The sequence below is a fragment of the Athene noctua genome, chromosome 8, assembly GCF_965140245.1.
Source record: "Athene noctua chromosome 8, bAthNoc1.hap1.1, whole genome shotgun sequence".
Classification (NCBI taxonomy): Eukaryota; Metazoa; Chordata; class Aves; order Strigiformes; family Strigidae; genus Athene; species Athene noctua.
Genome location: NC_134044.1, coordinates 29990374 through 30009336, shown reverse-complemented (window position 1 = coordinate 30009336; position 18963 = coordinate 29990374). Strand labels below are relative to the sequence as shown.

The 18963-nt window shown below is 42.7% G+C and overlaps 1 protein-coding gene across 6 annotated transcripts in view; it reads left to right on the top strand.

The window, feature by feature from the left end:
* The window catches only part of TSC22D2 (TSC22 domain family member 2), a 28903-nt gene extending 12936 nt beyond the window's left edge, over positions 1–15967 (top strand). The window contains exons 2-5 of one of the 6 annotated variants that reach the window (XR_012634028.1): positions 1326–1399; positions 4756–4864; positions 13599–13650; positions 14440–14519. Coding sequence is in view for 5 of the 6 variants with exons in the window: in XM_074911745.1 (XP_074767846.1) it covers positions 4756–4827; positions 13599–13650; positions 14440–14700 (385 nt within the window). In the remaining variant the exon portion in view is untranslated. Of the gene's footprint in view, positions 1–1325; positions 1400–4755; positions 4865–13598; positions 13651–14439 lie in introns of all 6 variants that reach the window. The other 5 variants (XM_074911747.1, XM_074911745.1, XM_074911748.1 and 2 more) reach the window with 5 other exon arrangements.
* The last annotated feature ends 2996 nt before the right edge of the window (positions 15968–18963 follow it).

Below are 18963 nucleotides of genomic sequence, written 5' to 3'. Positions count from 1 at the left end.
TGTAGTGAGAATGCACCTGAAACTGTATGTAGAAGTGTCTGATTCTTGCTGGTCTTTCAGGGTACGTATTTCAAGTATAATGGCTTTAAGGGACTAAGTGAACAGCATATGTAATTAATGACAAAATTTAAGAACTTTAATCTTGAGGGTTTTTTAATCCTTAATTCCACACTGACTTTTCCCACATTTAGTCTTCGTGAGTTCTCTCCTGCAGTGCTCTGTATTCCAGTTACTCTCTTTTCTAGGTGGAGTATCGTGAGATAAATCTGATTCAGAGCTTCAGCTTGCTGCTGAATTCCCAGCCCTACTGATGCATCACTGTGTGATTAAGATTTCTAAGACTAGGAACACAAGAATAATGGATGTTTCACTGACTGATACTTTCTAATCTTAAACTGGGTGCTTCAGTTTGAGTTTTGTCTGCAGCTAAGAATTTCATTTTAGAATGGTCATTTCTCACTTTCCACCCAAAAAAGACATGGACTTTACAGTTCAGCAGAAAGGCTGTTTGATTTTTGAGTATAAACTAGCCATTTCTTTACTACTTTTATATTTCATAGTTAAATTTGGTTCCTACAGGAGTTGATCCTATTCAAAGGCAGAATTTCTGCTTTAAAGCTCTTGCAATTCTTCCTGAACTCTCAGAGTTGTGGAAGATGGGCCGCTGGGCTGGAGACTTGAGGGCCTGAAATCTTTTGGAGCAGTAATGGCTTGATCTCTTCTAGAATGACAAGTATGGGAATCCCACCACTTCTGTAAGAAGTCTTTTCTTTTCCTTGCTATTGGTGTGGAAAACAATTCTGACGTGTAGTTTAAACTTTCTTTGCTGCAATTAAACCCCATAGTGTTTGTGCTGTGCTTATACCCAGCAGATATGAGAATGTTTTCTTCTCCTTGGCAGATACTTTAAACTATGTGAAGCCTATAACTGTCTCTCTCATCTCTTTCAAATGCTAAATTTTACTACTTAGTGATTCTGACTATTGGAAATAAATTAATATGACATTTCTTCTAGTGGTCTTACCTGGATTTTGGTAGGGTTATATCCTTCTGGAGAGTTGATATTCAAAACTGGCCATAAAATGTAAGCTAGGGGCTCAGAAAGGGCCAAGAAGACTTCAGTTAGTACGTGTACATCCTGTGTAACAGGATATTGCAAGTTTGACACCTGTGCAAGATCTTTATTTTTAAAATTTTGTTTAGAATCTCTTCTGTGGAATGGCAGTCAGCTATGCATTCCATTTTGTACTTGTGCAGCTGATTATTGCTACCAGAGCATAATACTTCATGCTTATCCTTATTGAATTGCATCCTTTTTATTTCAGACCATTGCTCCAATTGGGCAAGATCTTCCTGAATTCTATCCCTGCTGTCCAGAGTGCTTGCAGATCATCTGCAGGTATAAAGATAGTCTGTACTCCACTACCCAAGTCATGGATTAAAGTGTCCTATAACAGACTCGGAGGGGACCCCTGGAGAGCTCAGTTTGATGCATCCTTCTGCTGAACCATTGGAGACCCGTGTGTACAGAGTAGTTATCAATATATAAGCCATGTTTTCACTTACAGAAGCGTCATGCAAGATGGCATTAAAAGCTCTACTAATTTTATATCGTGATCACATCTGGTTTTTTTCTATGAGGCCTGTTTATTTTTTCTCAGAAGGAATTCTTGTCTGACATTAGCTTCTGAAAAGGCCATCTGTGTTGGCTGGTTGCTGTCTAGGTAATAATAAATAGGTGATCCTGCTTTGCTTTGGTTTTCCTTAGAGGTATTGAGCACAGGTTGCCTGACCTGTTATTTTCATGTTCTGTCAAAAACAGGTGCTTAAGCCTTTTTAGTGTTCTGGATCATTCCTGTTCTCAAGTTAATGAAAATAATAGTCAGTGGTATTGAGAGAGAGAGGGTCTGAGGATTCCCCCCCATCCCCCCCCCCTTCCCAAGGTAGAAAAATAAAAGTGGTATTCTTTACATGTTGTTCCTCTTGTTGCCCTCAATTGCTGATGTTGATCAGTAGTTTGAAGACTGAAATGAAGCCTCAGCTGTGTCCTGAACAACGATGTTACTATTCCTCCTTCAAAGGTAGTGGGTGGAAGGAGGCTTCTATTCAGCAGCCCCTGTATGCCAGGCTGATACCCGGCGCTTCCACAGCCGGTATCATTATTTAAGCTAAAAATAAATACGGTATGTGTTGTAGGACTTCTTTATGGAGACACGGAGGCACTTTTACCAATGGAGATGCACTTTTGAATGCTAAAACACGCTAAGCTGGCTGTCACAGTCTGTGGGACTGGAATCAGCCTCTGTCCCTGGGAATGCCCGTTCTCCCTCACCAGAGAGAGATGAGGCAGTGCCTGACGCCCCTCTCTGGGAGAGAGTCCTGACCTCTGGGGCCTGGGCGGTGGCCGGCGAGGGGCCTGAGGAGTGCGCTCTGCTGGCCCAGGCTGTCCCCACCTTCGGTTAAGGCCGAGTCTGAAGGGCTTCTGGTGTCCAGCTGTGACACAGCAGCAGCAGCAGGCTGGATGATACTGCTTCTGTAAGCCATTTTCTCAGTTGTTTCTGCAAACTGAGAGGAGTTTTTAGTACTTCTCTAACCTTTTACTGTTTGTGGTTAAAAACAGATGCCCCTGTAGTCTGAAACTCAAGCGTATTAATTCAGACCTGCACACTAGGCATCACGCATGTTAACTCTGTGGATTTGCCTTTCCTGTTTCGGTAGCACAACCCCCCCCTTCAATTAATATCTTGCTAAAATACATCTACAGAGTATAAAATGTAATTGTGTGAAGTATTGCAAAATCAATTTCAACAGCAGGGGGTACAGATGAGGATTTGACAAGGAAAACTTTTTGATACCTTTCCAGATGTGTGCTTAAAAGTAGTACAAGAACATACAGCATATAGGGCATCTGTGTAAAAATAGACTATATGAAATACGTGCCGTGTGGTTATAAACCACAGCTTTTTATACCTAACAATAGCAACAAGATTTTATATGCTGCAAGTAAATTTATCTTGGAAGTTAAATGCCTTTCTATTTACAGTCACTTTCTGAGGAAGAGACTTTTTACATACTCCTCACAGACAACTGAATTAGAAAGATGAGCTTGGGCCTCTCCATGCCTTTAACAAAGGAATGCTCTCTTGATCTGCAGATGCCAATTGCTCTCCATATGTTAAGTCCCTGTATCACTCACTCTTCCTATAATTAGTTGTATTTAGTTGTCACTCAAATGTTCAGTACTTCTTATGAAAACTTTAGTACCAACATAGGAGCATGATACTTACCAGCTTGATCAAACAACTTCTGTAGCAGGTTTTAAGCTAAATTCCAGACTCACATGGAGTTTGGGGTTTTTTTTTTTTTGAAGGGTAGAGTGGTGAAGGTGGGAGGAGGAGTGACAAACACTTCAAACAAGTGATTCCTGATCATTGCTGATGCACAAACATCGTTATCTTTGTGAGGTTTTTGGTATACACCTGCCATGGGAATCAATTACTTCAAATAGTGTTTTGTTATGGTGCTGCTGCTGTGATTTTTTTTTTTTTGGGGGGGGGGTTTGGTTTTGTTCTATGGTTTTAATATACAGTAATTGTATTCAAGTTATTTAATGATTTGCATCTAATTACAGGTTTTTTTAAGAAGTATTCTTGCCATAAACTTAGAGGGATGGGCACCTCTACTTCTACCATTGATATAAACTTCTGATTTTAAAACTGTCTTTAAAGCGAATTTGAACTACTAATACTAGCTTTTCTGAAGATTTTTCAGCTAAGCTGTTGCATTCTTCTCTAGGGATGGTATTGCTCTATCAGTGTAAGGGTGAAGTGCTGTATTAATTAAAGGAGTTTCCAAGCTTAAGTATAATGCTCTGATACAGCCACTAGCGGTACAGAATTTTGACTTTGCTTCATCCAGTATCTTGTAAACAGTAAGTGTTGTGATGAGGTTTAAGATCTTTAAATTACACTCTTGGTATAGTTGCCATCTGTGGAGCCAATGTGTGCGGAGCGAGGAGGGTCAGGCTGTGTCGGGGTAGTGTCCAGCTTGCCGCAGGGTTCCTGCACTGCAGGTTTGTGAGCCCGGGCTGGCAGCTGGGTGCTGAGTTACCGCCTGGCCAAGCGCCTCCCAACAGCAGCTGTCCTGCTGCACGTCGAGAAGGGGCAGCGTGAGGATGGCTGACAACCGCTTACAGAGGGAGGGATATTTTAGATTCCACTTTTCCATTTTAACTTGATCTGGTCTTCAGTTGTAACTTCATCTGTCATAGCTTGAATGTGGCGTGTTTAGCTCTGACTTCTGGGTCCCTTTGGAGAATTTGTGTCTTTTGGTTGTGAAGTAGAGTGCTAAGTAGAACAGAAATACTGGGTACCGTTTGCAGAGGCATTTTGTGAAATACAAAAACTGCGAAAGGTTTCTTTTGACTTTAGGTATGTATAGCATTAGAGTGGTATACAGCTTACCTACACAAGATTGTCAGTGTGACATGAGATGGTTCTTTAATGGCTTTATAGTTGTCTTATTTCAAGTTGCTACTGTACAAGCACAAAAATCCATAGGGCTCGAGGTTTACTTTTTCATTTTGAATTGGTCATTAAACTATTCTTCAGGCATTCTGTGAAGTCTGTAAACTTTTGGACTTAAATTTAACCTGTCTGGACAGCTGATTTTCTTTGTAATGCAGGTTGAATAAGAGTTAGTGTTTTTATTACGTACCCATTTTCAATATGTCTGTTTGATTCTTGGATCTCGTAGGAATCCGTCAACTGCATTCTACCAAGCGTTCCATTTCAACAAGTTACGTGAGTCAAAGACCTTCTGGGATAGGTATGAATGCTTAAGTATGGAATGCATACGTGCTGAGGTACGCATGAACAGCTTCGCTCTATGCAAGTTTCTTGGCATTTTCATTTGCACAGAACTGCTGCTTATGTTTAGAGCTTCATATGGGGCTTCTGCAGCCTGAAGGTCAAAAAGCAGTCATGGAAGTGAAGTATCTGTACAGAAACTGAAAACTAAGTCTAAAATAATGACATGACTTTTTTTCTTCCTCCTTCCATTGTGTGTGTATCATGCATAATGTGTGAGCTGTAAGAGTTTAATGCTAGTCAGCTACCAGCTGACCTTCACTAAAATATTGACAGCTTCCTTTTCCAATTAGACTTTTCGGCATTTGGCTATTGAGCCCTGTATCAGAAAACAAGTTGTGAAAATGTCATATTTAAACACAGTTTTGGCAAAGTTAAAATCTTTTGGTCTCAAAACCAGGAAAGGAAGCTTTCTGGCTTGCTTTCGTTCTGCTTAAGTAAAGCTAGATGTGGAATAAATGTGGACTGTGGCAAGATACAAGGACAAAGTAAATCTGCAAAGTTAGCATTGAACTCATGGCAAGAAACTGCAGTGAAGTGCAACACAGTCATATCTGTTACGGATATGACTTGTCAGAGATGCATTACTAATTCATCAGTAGCTGCAAACGGTTTCTTTCCTGCACTTTTAATGATTTTGATGGAGGTTTTTTTTGTCAACATGAAGTCCTAGTGATTATGTTACTTCATGCCTTGTGATGCTCTGGCTTGTCACAATACTTCTGCTTAACAAGCTCTGTAGAATATAAATTTTGTTTGGCTATTGAAGTATTGATAACTATTTCATCATTGTAGTGGCTGTATTTGACTTGAGAGGCTTTTCAACTTTCAAAGCTTAACTGAATCCTTTAAAGTTTGCTTGGCAACAATTTGTATATTGTACAACACTGATGGTTAAAAGTAGTGCTAATGCATCCTGCTCCTTTCTTTTTTTTTTATTGCTGAAGTGCTAGCATTAGGCAAAGTTTCAAAAGCACATCTTCCTTTCCTAGCAGAAACTTGGACAAATTTGCATTTTTGCTTTTCGCTCTGGATGATGCCGCTTTCCTGTATTTATGGGACAGAGTTGGTCTTTAGGTTTCAAGGACTTCATTATTTAACTGAAAGAAACCAGGGCTTTGAATACAAATTTGGTACATAGACCAAAAGCTCACTTCAAGGTCTAGCCTTCATCTGTTTCTCTATTTTCATGTCTCAATTTGAAATAATTCTTCAGACGAGGAAGCTGATTCAAAAAAACCCTAAAATCAAATAATTAGTGATTAAGAATGAGGTATCACAAAGCTGAAGTTTACATACAACGTCCAAAGCAAGTATTGGAAGCGTGGGATATAGAAAAACCTTAAATTCAGGTAGAAGAATGTTGGTGGCTTCCTTTAAGATAGTCTGGCATCTTTGCTGTAGGACACTTTGTGGTAAAAACAAGTATTTGTAAAAACACAGAACTAAATTCATCAGGATTGAGGCAAAAATTTTAAACTTCTAATCTGTTCAAATTCCAAAGTCTTTGGCAGGGTTTAGCAGGTTTTGCATTTGCACCCCAGTTATTAGATTTTCTTAAGATCATGTTACGTAGATTTGCTTTACTAGATGAGTGAAACCAAAAGCTTTCTACAATAAACTTCCAGTGAAAATAGAGGGAACTTCAAGGGCATAGCCAGTAACTTTGTGATCTCCAGTTTGTGAAAGAGAAATCTCTCCTGTGAAAACCATAAGCTCTTTGAATCTCCTCAGAACCCCCTTCTTTATCCCTATCCCAAAATGTAGAGGTTAAAACATTGCTGCAGGACATAAGGATCTGAAGCCTGCTGGCAGTCAATTCTCTAATTACATTTTGCAGCTCCTTCAGAAGTAGTCTGTGAACCTCAGGGGCTTGAGTCAGGAGATTTTAGTGTAAACATAATAGAAAATCTTCCAGTGTCATTTCAGTATGCTTTTTTCCTAACAAATATGGATTGTTCTATGAGCAGCCATCTCTTGGGACCATTTGAAGTCAGTGAAGCTAACCACATGCTATTGCAATAGACACTAAAAGATTGCTAAATTGCTCCAGTAAAATAAAGACTTGTTTATTTTTCACTAACACACCATGGCAGGGAAGAGTGCTGGTAACAGTCAAACCATTAAATGTTAGTGAAATACTAGTTGTTACTGGCACATTTGCAGGAAGCCTGCAAGTGTTTTTCTACGTAGTGTTCACAGAGGTGTTGCTATGGGCACAAGCCTCATGAGTCTGTCTCTTCAACTGGCATGGTTACAGAGAAGGTGAAGGGGAATAACAGCTTCTTGGCATATTCACATGAGTCTGGGTGTCTGCTCTTCTGGGCCTGGATTGCCTTTGTGTGGTAACAGTGCCGTGGGAGCTTCAGATGGGTTTGCCTAAAACAGCCATTGTTGGTAGGCTTGAATTTAAAGCAGTAGGATTTACGTTTCCGTTGTGTTTGTGTGTGAATCATTAAGCCTTCACAATGTAAATTAACTCATAAAATGTGGATTTTTCTCTCCACATTAGCACCCGAGTAAATGTATTCTAAGTGTTGCTGGTAAACATCTTTCTTACGGAAATGTGATGAATGAGACAACACCTCTTCATGTGGTGGATTTTGCCAAATTTCCATTTCCCTGTTTGGTGGCTTTCTATTAAACGAGATGTTCTTCCTGTGGACAGGAGAAAGTCACGAATTACACATCTCACTTTTTAATTGTAACCTTATCTGGAGGTTCTTTTAGGGGTGAAACTCTTCTGATTTGAAATCAGAAGTCTAAAACTCCATGTGAAATGTAAAAAGAATCTTAGGAGGAGGCCAACATTTCATGTAACGAGCTGATCCAGTCAGTGTTGTGCTTAAGGTGTTCCTTCTTGATGCTTCGTTCTCGTGGGAGTGGTGCACAGTGGGACTGTCCTGGTGTGTAGGGAAGAGGTTTAGTTCATTAGTGTAACTCAGTCTTACCAAAATTATGAAGGAGCCACATTTTTCTTTGATGTCAAAAATACCCCAAGCCTAGAACAATTCAACTCAATGTGTTGGTTTTCCCCAGAAGTATTCTGTCTCTTACAGAGCTCATGTGTTGCTTCTAAGATCAATTATGATGTTGGGTTGAATAACCAATCTTCAGAATTCCATGTAAAACTGAAGAAAACTTAACTGTCATGTAGAAGCAAGTATGTCTCCGTTTGGCGGAGGAGCTGACTAAGGTGAAGCTTAAGTAGACTTGCGTGGAAGGCCAGGCACCTGCTGGTAATCCTGAGGCTGAGAATTCACTGCCTCAGACTTTCTCACATTCTCACACAGCTTTGACAAAGAACAGTGATGAAAATCTGAAAGACTTGCACAGATACTCTTTCAAGGCTGGATAATTGATTCTATTGGGAAGCTATCATTATAAAATCTCATAATTGGATAGAGACTAATTAAACATGCCTTGACTGTTTCAAGACTATACAAGGTTTCTCTGGACAGGCTAAATAGCTCAACTAGTGGTAAGATGTGAAGAGCAGCTGGTTAAGCTCATACATGAGTAACCCAGTGAGGGGAAAGGATAAATTAACACAATGTTTTAGTTTGTGGCTCACTTGTGAGCAACACAGATGTGGGAACGCCTCAAGGTACCAGGCTCTTCCTTCCAGAAAGTTTGGTTTAAAGCAGCAACAATGAAGGGGCTGGAAGAGCTAGGGGAGATGCTTGGTTCAGGGATGTCTGCCTGAGACTGTGGCATGTAACATCTTTTCCACTTTTGCCTAAAGCAGAGTAGATCTAGTGCTGTAAAGGCAGAGTTGTCTTACAGAGGCCATTGGGCAAAACTCTGCTGTCATGGTGACCCTTTCCTTGTCTGTTCTGCAGGCAGGCTTTTCCACTCTTGAAGGATTAGCAATGTTGAGCCATAGGTTTATGTATCTAAAAGCATGAGGAGAATAGTACAGTAACTCTCAATGTGAAAATTTAAAAGAAATATCAAGAGCAAGAAAACTTGTGTTTTGGCAGTCTTCTGGGAGGTGACTTTCTGTGAAGAAATCCCTCGGCAAAGTAGTATGCAGATAATGAGTAGTACAGCTGAATTCAGAATATTTTTTTATTACTGACTAAAAACCTGAGGCTTCAAAATCGGTTTATGTCATTCGGTCAGCAGGATTTGCAGTCTCATTTCAGTGTGGAACGCTATTACCTAGTCTAGTGCTTGACAGTGCCAAAGTAGGGCTGTTTATAACCCTCATTCCGAGTGCATCCAATGTTGGCATAACATACACTACCAAGGACTGTGGAATCTCTAAAGATGAACCACTGTGATCTTTTTTTAAGCATACAGAGTGAATTAAGCTGCGAATGCCTTTATTTTGATGTCTGATTCCTAGTCCTTCCACCTGGATTTCAGAGTGAATTTTGAAGTTGAGATTGTGTCTCTCAAAAGGAAGGTAGTTGTATCTAAAGCTGTTAATGGTGAAAACACCAGGCTGAGTATGGTGATGCTAGTTGAATCCACCATTGAAATAGGTCTTGGTGCCTACAAATGTGAGGTGATGTTAATGGTTAAATGTTCCTCTGACCGTTAACAAGTTAACATTAAGACGTTAACCTTTTTTGCTGTCTTCTGATCCACTTGTCCTCTTTTTTTCCATTAATCGCTTTCCCATTCTGTGAACAGCGTTGTTCAAGTTTTGGAATAGTCTGTAGTAAGTAAGCTTTCTTGAACAAATTACGCTTTACAAAGAGCATTTGTTTGGTCATTATATATTTTCAGTGAAGCTGTACACTGGTACAGGTTGTGCTAACAGGGCTACCGAGCACTTTTAAACAATATTATAGGTTGTTGATGATACTGAATCATCTTTCAAATAATATTTTACCATACTCCTGGGATACCATGTCTCCATAGGAAATGTTTTTGCAGCAATGAAGTCAGAATTATCCTGAGGGTTTTAAGAACGTGCTGCACTGTGGAAAGTGTGATTGCTGTATATTGTATAACCTATAATGAAATCAGACTTACACTTAGATTTACCAGTTCTCTTCACGTTTTCTTAATCTGTATGAACATGATTGTCCAAGACACTTCTGTCACTTTGCAAGACATTTGAAACAAAATTACAGTGCTGTTCTTGAGTTGTAGACAGAGGAGAAATATGCTTAAAGTACAGCATAAAGAATTCCAGGGTGCAAGCTGTAGGTTTTTGATGCAACACTTTGTTCCAAGCACTGCACACCTGACTGTGAATGAGCTATAGCTAAGTAGTGTCACTAGCAAAGTCTAGTTTTCCCCTCAGTCTTTCAAAGTAAAACGTGAAAAAATTACATTTAAACCACTAGGATATTTTTAAAACAATCAAAAATTTCCCAGACTCAATAAGGTTTTGTCTATCTGGTGTGTAAGGTAGAAAAATTATGGTTTTAGCATCCATCTCTGGAAATGGCCAACTGTACTTGGTAATCTTTGTCATTTTTGCTGACTGTAAATCTCACCTTGTGCTTGATGGGCTTCAGAGTGATGTTGGCTGACCAGTATAACCTTTGTGGTCAGAGCCTTCACCTACCTGGCTGTGACTTGGAGGCCCAAATCAAACTGAATTGTTCTCTTAAATTACAGCGTGCATGCGTGGGAGCTGGTTGGCTGCAAACGCTCGGTTTGAGGGGAGGACGGGCAGTTTGCAGTTAACAGAAAAGTAATGTGCCTAATGCATCCCTTGAACTGCCCTGTGTTACTTGATGTGGATTTGTGTTTGTGTCTTACAGCTTTGACAGTCCTTGTCAGACTTCAGTAGTTCCTGGGGCAATTGACCTTGTCTAAAAGCATGGTATACTAGTTGGTCTATTTTTTCACGAGAGTTACATGGTGTCTTCCTATTTCTAACTCGGGGATTTGCTAGTTGAGACACTGGCTGTGCAATGGATGGTGCACTCGCAGAATGTATCAAACTTTTTCCAGCTTAATGGATGCTTATGAGATCCAAAAAGACTTATTTAACAGATTTTTTTTTTTCCTGGCCTTTTCGTAAGGACTGGATTGTATGTATAAATTTCATTCTGCAGCCACTGGGATAAAATATTTTAATGCAAACTGAGATTTGATATCAACAGCCAAGGATTTGAGAAAAATATAAAATCTTCAGATTTGGCAGCATATTTTGACTGTACCAAGAACAGGTGGTAGTGGAGCTGTTTACTGAGAGGAGCACTGTAAAGTGAATAAAGAGGAGAATCATATGGGAATTGTGCTAGCATAAAATGTAGTTCTCGTATGCTTTTAGAAAGCAAAATAAGATATTGGCATCGGGATAAAGCTGCATCTGACTAACTGGAGGCTGCGCTGTCAGTGTGGACCTTCTCCTGGGGCGGGCGGGGGTCTGCGTGGTGCCGGGCTCTGCCGGCGGGAGGCAGCAGGATGGACACCGGGATCTGTGCAGGGAGCAGCTCGGGAATCCGGGCTGGGTACTTCGGTTAATAGCCCAAGCTGTTCTGGGGTAAGGGCAACCCGACTGTTAAAACGAATAAAGTAGTGTATCACTGCTCGGGGCTTTCAGCACTGTTAGTGTCACTTCAGGTGTAAAATAGGGGTGGGAGAGCAGTAGTTTCTCTGCTGCGTTCCAGTTGTGCTCGTGGGGAGGGACAGCTCTTACACCCCCCCGTGAGCGCTGCACTCGGGTGAAAGGCAGGGGAGGATTTGGAGCACGAGGCACAGCGCGGGCCCGGCGGTACGGTGCTCCGTGATGAAGGGGAAAGCTCCCGGTCCCCACCTCAAGAGGCTTTTTCATGGGACCGATCAAATGCCTTAACTTGGAGTGGTGCGGTGGACTTTATTTTTTACGTAGTCACATTGCAAAATAGCTAAACCAGGAATAGAACAAAGTCCCGATCTCAAATTTAACTACAAAAGTCCTGACGAAAGGTGTGTAATTACACTGTAAAGATGCAGCAGCGGATCCCACTACGAAGTGTGGTGTTTGCTTTAGTTTTTCTCCTCTTTATCTCTTCAGAGCTGCCTCACCTGACAGCTGTAGTGGTGTTCATGAAAGGCTGTGTCAGGGACATGAAGCAGTCTGGGGGATTTCAGTGACTCTTGAACACAGACATTTTTGACAGTTTCAAATAGATCTGAAACACATTAATCCAAAATGGGAAGGAATACTTAACCTTGTAATGAATTATAAATGCTTTTTATTCTGAGAAGGTTTACCACAAATATGGCTTGAAAGAGGCTTGGAAGACACTGGAACAATTTCCTTTTGAAATGTGTGCTTAGCACTTTTGTTTTAGATTACAAGCTTTGTTCCATTTAGAAATGGATGTTATTCCTGCAGTCTGAAAAGCTGATTCCCTCTACTTGTAAATGCTTGGTGCTAGGTACTGACAATTCTTGTGAGACTTGTTGAAATGGGATTTCTCTAAATAGTGTCATACTCTCTCAGTAGTTGATCTTTGTTGGACATATGTAACTAATACTGCTGAGCATATTGCCAATACTCAAAAAACCTTAAGTGTTTTTTTTCTTAACACTTGGTTTCTGTGAATGTTTCATACTTTCCGAGAGGTGAGTTTCCCAGCATGACTGCAAACCTCGCGTTTTTCCCCTACGTTAGCTTTTTTTAGACGTAGCTGCACACTGCTGATAGCAGCGTCCATCTCTGGGGGAGCGTTATCAGTAGTTATCACTGGTGGGCCTGGTAAATATTCCCAGGAAAGAGCGGCCGTCCTGTGCCAGACCTGGAGCTGTGGAGTGAAATCAGATCGCCGAGACCTAGGACAGAGGGCTGGCGTGGGGAGCAGGGGACGGGCAGAGCCTGCCTGCATCCAGCACTCGGTTCCTCCGTGGGAGTCGGTGGCGCGGGCTGCCCTGTCTGAGCACCCGGGGAGAGAGAGCCCCAGCTCCTCTGCAAACAGGGCGATGGGACGGGGATGCTCCCAGCCCGATTCTGACTCCAGAATGTTAGGAGCAAGCGACTGGCTTGTGTTCCTCTATTGTGACTTGAAAACAGACCAAAAATATTAAGACCTGGGATTAAAGATGTGATTAATGTCTTGTCTCAGATGGTAAATCCACATTCTGATAGCGATGACTGAGATGTCTGTTGGACTGGTCTGCACTGGTTTGTCTCTGGAACAAGAGTGCAGAGTGGCCCTCGCTGTAACCAGCCAGCTGCAGCACCTCGCTTAGGTGTTAAACGTGATCCAGTGAGAACTCGCTGAAACCGAGGAAGCGCAGTCCTGGAGTTCGGGGCTTTGGTCGCGTCTCACCCTTGTGTTGACTGCTGCCACTCCACTGTGCTGATCCAGGAGCTTTTTAACTGGAAAGTAGTCTTCAAATAAAGCCAGAGAACAAATATTACTCTTTTTTTTCTTTCATGCTTTATAAAAGCAGTTTAGCAGAAATAAAACCAGGAGTAAGGACCACATGAATATCACATGAATCCCTGTTTTCCACAGTGAAAAAAGCTGAAAAAATGAGGCAAGGAATCAAAGCCATTACTGTTTATTCTAATGCATTTTTCCAGTTAAGGGTGTCATAAGCATAGTCTGAGGAATTACAAACTGAAGGAGCCGTGTCTTTTAAGAGCTCTAACTGTAGGGGGCAATACAGTGGAGGGAACAAAACCCCCATGATTGTGTGCTGAACTCTTGAATCTGAAGCTTTAGGCTCTGACTGCAAGCATGTTCTAGGAGTCCTGCGGGTGCCAGGGGGTGCATGGTTTTAATCAAATGATACAGTAATGCTCACAAAGTTTTCTCCTTATGTTTACAGTTCTTCTGGTACAAGTGTTGTTGCCATTGACAACAAAATAGAACAGGCAATGGTAAGTAAAAAATAAGTTGATATTTCTACTAGGATTAGTGGTTCGTCACTGAGCATAAGTTTTCAGCTGCATTGTGTTTCTGTAAGTCTGTAACATCCCTTCAGCTGGGTCAGACTGAGACTGTCATTTGAAAAAAGGGTTTTCTGTATCAACTATGGGATGACCACAACCCAGGACTGCCTTTCCTGTCGGCTCAGAAGTGTTCTTAAAGGAATCTTCCTGCAGATTTCTGTGAACAAGCTGATTGAATTTAAAGGCGTGCTGAAAATAAATAGCACACTTAAATCTTTCTTTAGCGAAGCTGATTACCAGTTTTTCTTAATTGGCACTTATGCTGTGCCATCCTTGACATTTTGTTCAGCTTCAGTTGCATCTGTTTGATTTTTGCTTCTGCTGATTTAGAGGCTTTCTTATTTCTGGGTTCTTGTACACCTCAGCGCTTGGGATTGTGTAACACAGATTCCTGCCTCTGTGTCAAAGCTTCAGAGCTGATACTGTCATCCTGGGTATCTGGGACGTAATTCTAGTCCTTGTCTTCAGCGTAACCAGGGTGACTAGAACTTAATGCTGGAAACAAAGCTTTGATCTAAGGGCCGCTTCACAGCAAAGCAAAGAGCTGGGTTATTGCTCTTGAAGGCTGATCTATTCATACATTTTTAGAGATGAGTGCTTTAGTTTTCCAGGCTTACTGCTTGCTTTAGTGAAAGCAGTAAAATAGTAAATCCTGGGGCTGGTGTGGTATGAAACTGTTTTTTCACTTTGTGCTAACTGTTAACTTGTTGTCCACAGGATCTAGTGAAAAGCCATCTGATGTATGCAGTAAGAGAAGAAGTGGAAGTCCTGAAGGAACAAATAAAAGAATTAGTTGAAAGAAACTCTTTACTTGAACGAGAAAACGCACTGTTAAAATCTCTTTCAAACAATGATCAGTTATCCCAACTCTCAACCCAACAGGCCAATCCTAGTAGCACTTCACAAGCGCAAGCAGTGATAGCACAGCCTCCGCAGCCAACGCAACCTCCACAGCAGCCGAATGTCTCCTCAGCGTAAAGCTTCCCTGCCTCCTCTGACAATAAAAACCTGAGAGCAGTCTGTCCTTGTGTGCCACTGATGTTCTTTCCACTTTATGTGAGAGCGAGTAGCCATGCTTCTGTTGTGTGTTTGGCCTTTTCAGTATTAGACAATCATTCTCCAGGCGCTGTCCCCACTGGTGTGTCAGGAAGCGTGGCCGGTGTCCGGGGGCCATCGGGGCACCGGGAAGGCGTGGAAGGAGCGCAGAGAGCCCGTGTGCTTGGTGTGCAGGCGGGGAGGTCTGTCACAGCTTTGGTGGCTCCCCAAGGTTTCCATTTCCCGTGGATTTCTTTGAGCCTTGCTATGTGATAAGAAGCAACAATTCATCTTGAGAGCCACTGTTCTTTCAATATAAGTAACATTTGCCTACATTAGTTTCATTTGTTTTATTTATTACAGGGCTGCTATTTTCATAATGTACATGAACAATGTCACAGAACTTTTTAAATTTTTTTTTAAAATAAATGTATGTATCAGTAAAATGATAGATGGGATTGCGTTTAATAGATAAAATGTTTAGGCAATAATTGAACAAAAGAATCCTGGCATATTTCTAACACTAATGGCAATTTACCTTTGGTATTTATTTACGGTAGTAAAGATCCAGCTTGAATGTAAATTTTGTATAGAGTGTAAGTATGAAGACCATAGTGCATCTGTACAGGTAGTCACCAGTTATTGTGATATAATAAATAATTGATGGGCTATTTTGATGAAGAAAACTTCGCTCATTTCTGTTTCTACTTTCTAATAGAGAGAAATTGCCATGATTCCTCTGCTTTTTGACATTTCGTATAATTTTTTTTTTTTGGGTGGGAATAAAAAGCTGTGAAATTGTTCAACCTACTTTGTAACCAAAGAAGCAAAGCTGTGTAATTGAGTTTTTTTTATTTTATAATGCACATTCTTTATGTATTTTTATTTAGTGTTTTCTCATTCACAACTTTCTTTGCTGTCTAGCATGATCTGCATGACCTATAATCTTTGAACCACTTTCGTACCTCATGTTTTTATCCAGCACTCTTATTGTAATATGTAAGTCTGTGAACAATGTCAAATAAAAAAGAAAGAACAGCTGGTGTTGGTGGAGCTGAGCTAGTGTGCTAGGCACTAGTTGTTTAAAAAAAAAAAAATGAAGTGAGCCATCTTTTGTTCATTTAAAATGGTGTTTTGAATTTCGTATGCAGAAAACGTTTTGTTACATTGCAGATTTTAATGTATTTAATAAATGCAACATGCAGATTAAGTGCAGTGTATACTGAGTATTTAAATTAAAAATGTACATTTCATAAATACAGTTTCAAGAGAGACCATTTGTGTAAACACGGTGTGTCAAATTGTGTATATATATTTTAACACATTTTCTGAAATTAAACTGCAGTTTTGTTGAATTTTTTTTGGCTGTAGATGTTGTTACACTGTAACTAAATTCAGTAGTACTTTTTTTCTTAACAAAATGGAGAAAGGTAACCGGTGAGCCAGTAATAGAATAATGCCAAAGCTGTGCCTGCTTCTTGTGCAACAGACTTCTTTCTTTTGTTTTAGGAAGAGTGTAATTCTGATGCTGTCAGCGACCCCAGTGGTTTTTGTTTTGCACCGATATATATAAATTAACACCTGGCTGTGTGCTGGGGTGCTGAAACAGTGTGGGATCTCGGGTGTGTTAAAACCAGGAGTTCACACTTCTGAGAAACGCCTGCAAGAGTGAACGGCGCGGTGTGGCCTCACGGGTGGGCGCAGCTCTGCTGCCATCCCCGGGTGCTGCTGCCCCTTTTGTCAGGTTGTCTGAAGGTGTTTGCTTCCAAGTCTTACCCTGTATTTGTCTAACTCTGGTCAGCTTTGTGTTAGGTAAAACAACACAAAAGAAGCAATCCCGGAGACTGCAAATTTTGGTGTCTTCAGACCTCAAGGGAGCATCCTTGTCTGGTGTTCCAGGGACTCACAGCATCGCACCTTCCTGGTAAGTGTCACTTCACAGCTGTCTCTGTGTGTGTGTATTAAAAGGTACTCACTGAAGTAGCATATTAAAATCTGCTGTGTCAGATTGTGCTCTTGGCCTGCTATAAGCACATGTCTATATTGCTCTAAATCCTTTAGTGAAACGAGCTTTGCTTGCAAATTAGAAAACAAAACATTTCAGTAGCTGAGCGAAGTGCCCCTCCAGTGTGCTCAGTAGCTCCCACCATCTGCACCGTAAGGGTGGAGCTGGGAAAGTGAGTCAGAAGGGCAAATTGGGGGATTTCTGGGACAGAAGTCCTTCAGATAAATAGTTATTTAAAGCTTTTATGGGGGGAACACTGCCACAGACCTGCTTGCACACTGGGGTTCTGAGAGGGGTCTTCTCCAAAAAAAAAAAAGCATTTAGTAAATCTGCTGAAAACGGGAGGAAACTAAGATTGAACTGATCCTGTTAGAAATGCTTTGTTTGCTTTGCTCCACTCCTGTTGGGTCTGGCTTTTGGTTTGAGTTTTCTCCTAGCAGCAAGTTGTATTCAGGTGTAAATGCCAGCTCGGCTTGCTGTGAGAGGACACTATAAAAAATGGCAGGAAAGGGTCTTTGAATTGCTGCTGTCTTTTCCCCAGAGGGAGCCTGAGGCTGCTGCCTGGGGAGAGGAGGGAGTAGCACTTCCTCAGCGTGTGAAGATCATCTTGATGTTATTATGTTTGCTTTCAGAGAGGGGGAAGAAAATCTTGTTGACAAATGATCGCGCTACTGTTGGGCTGTGCCGGCCACTGCACTGCGTTGTGCACGCGGTGCCCGTCAGCTCCCCGCTGCTGCAGAGCCTTTCTTTGTTGTCCTCACGTGTGACGGCGCCGTCGGCACATGGGGCTGGACGCAGAGACCCGCGCTCCCCACGCTCGGGCCGCGGCGGCGCGGGCAGCCCTGCCGCTGCTCCCCTGGGGAGGTGACCGCACCAAAGGAGCTTCCCCGGATGCGATGCTGTCCTCTGGGGAGCGGTGCTGTTGTGTATTCCTGTAACATGCGTCTTTGAAATCATTCCACGGCGTCAGCGTAAGGAATAGAGGCGTAGTTGAGCTCCCGGGCTGGCTGTGCTTTGCGGCGGGGCCGACCCCGCGCTGAGAGCACGCGTGGGGAGGGAGGGAGGCCGCAGCCCTCGTGTCTGCGGCAGAAGGCACGCTGGAGCAGGAAGGTCTCAGAGATGGTGCTTGGCTTTGTGGTGGCTCTGAACCAGCCCCTGCACCTCAGAGAGGATGTGGCAGAACATGCGGGGAAAGGCTACAAAAACCGTGGAGGAAATGCTTGATGAGAGCTGAGGAGGCTGTGACCCGAAGGGGGGAAGGCTGATACAAGCAGCTCAGGCTAGAGAAGGCGAGGGGTGAGGTGAGCACAGAACTGTCCTCGCCAGTTGTTCGTGTTTCTGCATGTAGCAGGAGGAGCTGGTGTGGAGGCAGGTGGGATGTTCTGGAGGAGGTTAGGCAAATTCTTGGGCTGCAGGTTGACGAGATGTACCCTCTCAGCACCCATACACCGTGCTTCTGGATGTGAGGAGCAGGTGGGGAATGAACTGTAAAGGGTGGCTAAACTTGCCTGTCCTCCTTTGTAGCATCTCCTACTGCTCAAGACAAAGCACTGGGCTAGTTGGGACCTGTCTTTTCTGAAAGTGAGCTTTGCTCTTCAACAACAAATTCACAGCATTTTGTGGTCTGAGGTAAGATTTGAGTCAAGCAACAGTCTAGCAGATCAGCCCTCGAATTTTCGTTTGAGCAAGTTCCATTGCGTGTCTGTTAACATCCCCCAGAAAGGCAGGTCGCTGAGGTGTGGGAGGTGCCAGTTCCGAGTCCCAGGGGCCAGTACAACCATCTTGCCCTGGGATTTCCCCCCCCCATGAGCACGCAAGGGCACTTCTGTGCCATGTCATATGATGCTTTTTGTGATGAACGAGTGTTTTCTCTTTGTGGACAGCCGGTGTTCTCCTTAAAGGACCGTGGGTCTCCCCTTTCCTTTCTGAGGAGCGCTGGAGGTTACCTGTCCTTCCACGCACGCAGGCCAGCTCTTCCTTCCCCAGGTACCGGCTGTGGGGGGTGACGCCACGTCTGCCTCCTCTTGTTCCCCCGTTGAGGCCAGACCGGAGCTGGAACCCCGGCCCTCCCCGTGCGGGCACCGTCCTCCTTGGGCACCGCCGGCCCCGGCCCCGGGAGCCCTTTGTGCGGATCCTGTGCCGGCGGCGGGGCTGCGTTAACGTCTCGGCTTCACCGGGGCTGCTCACCCCCAACCCCCGGA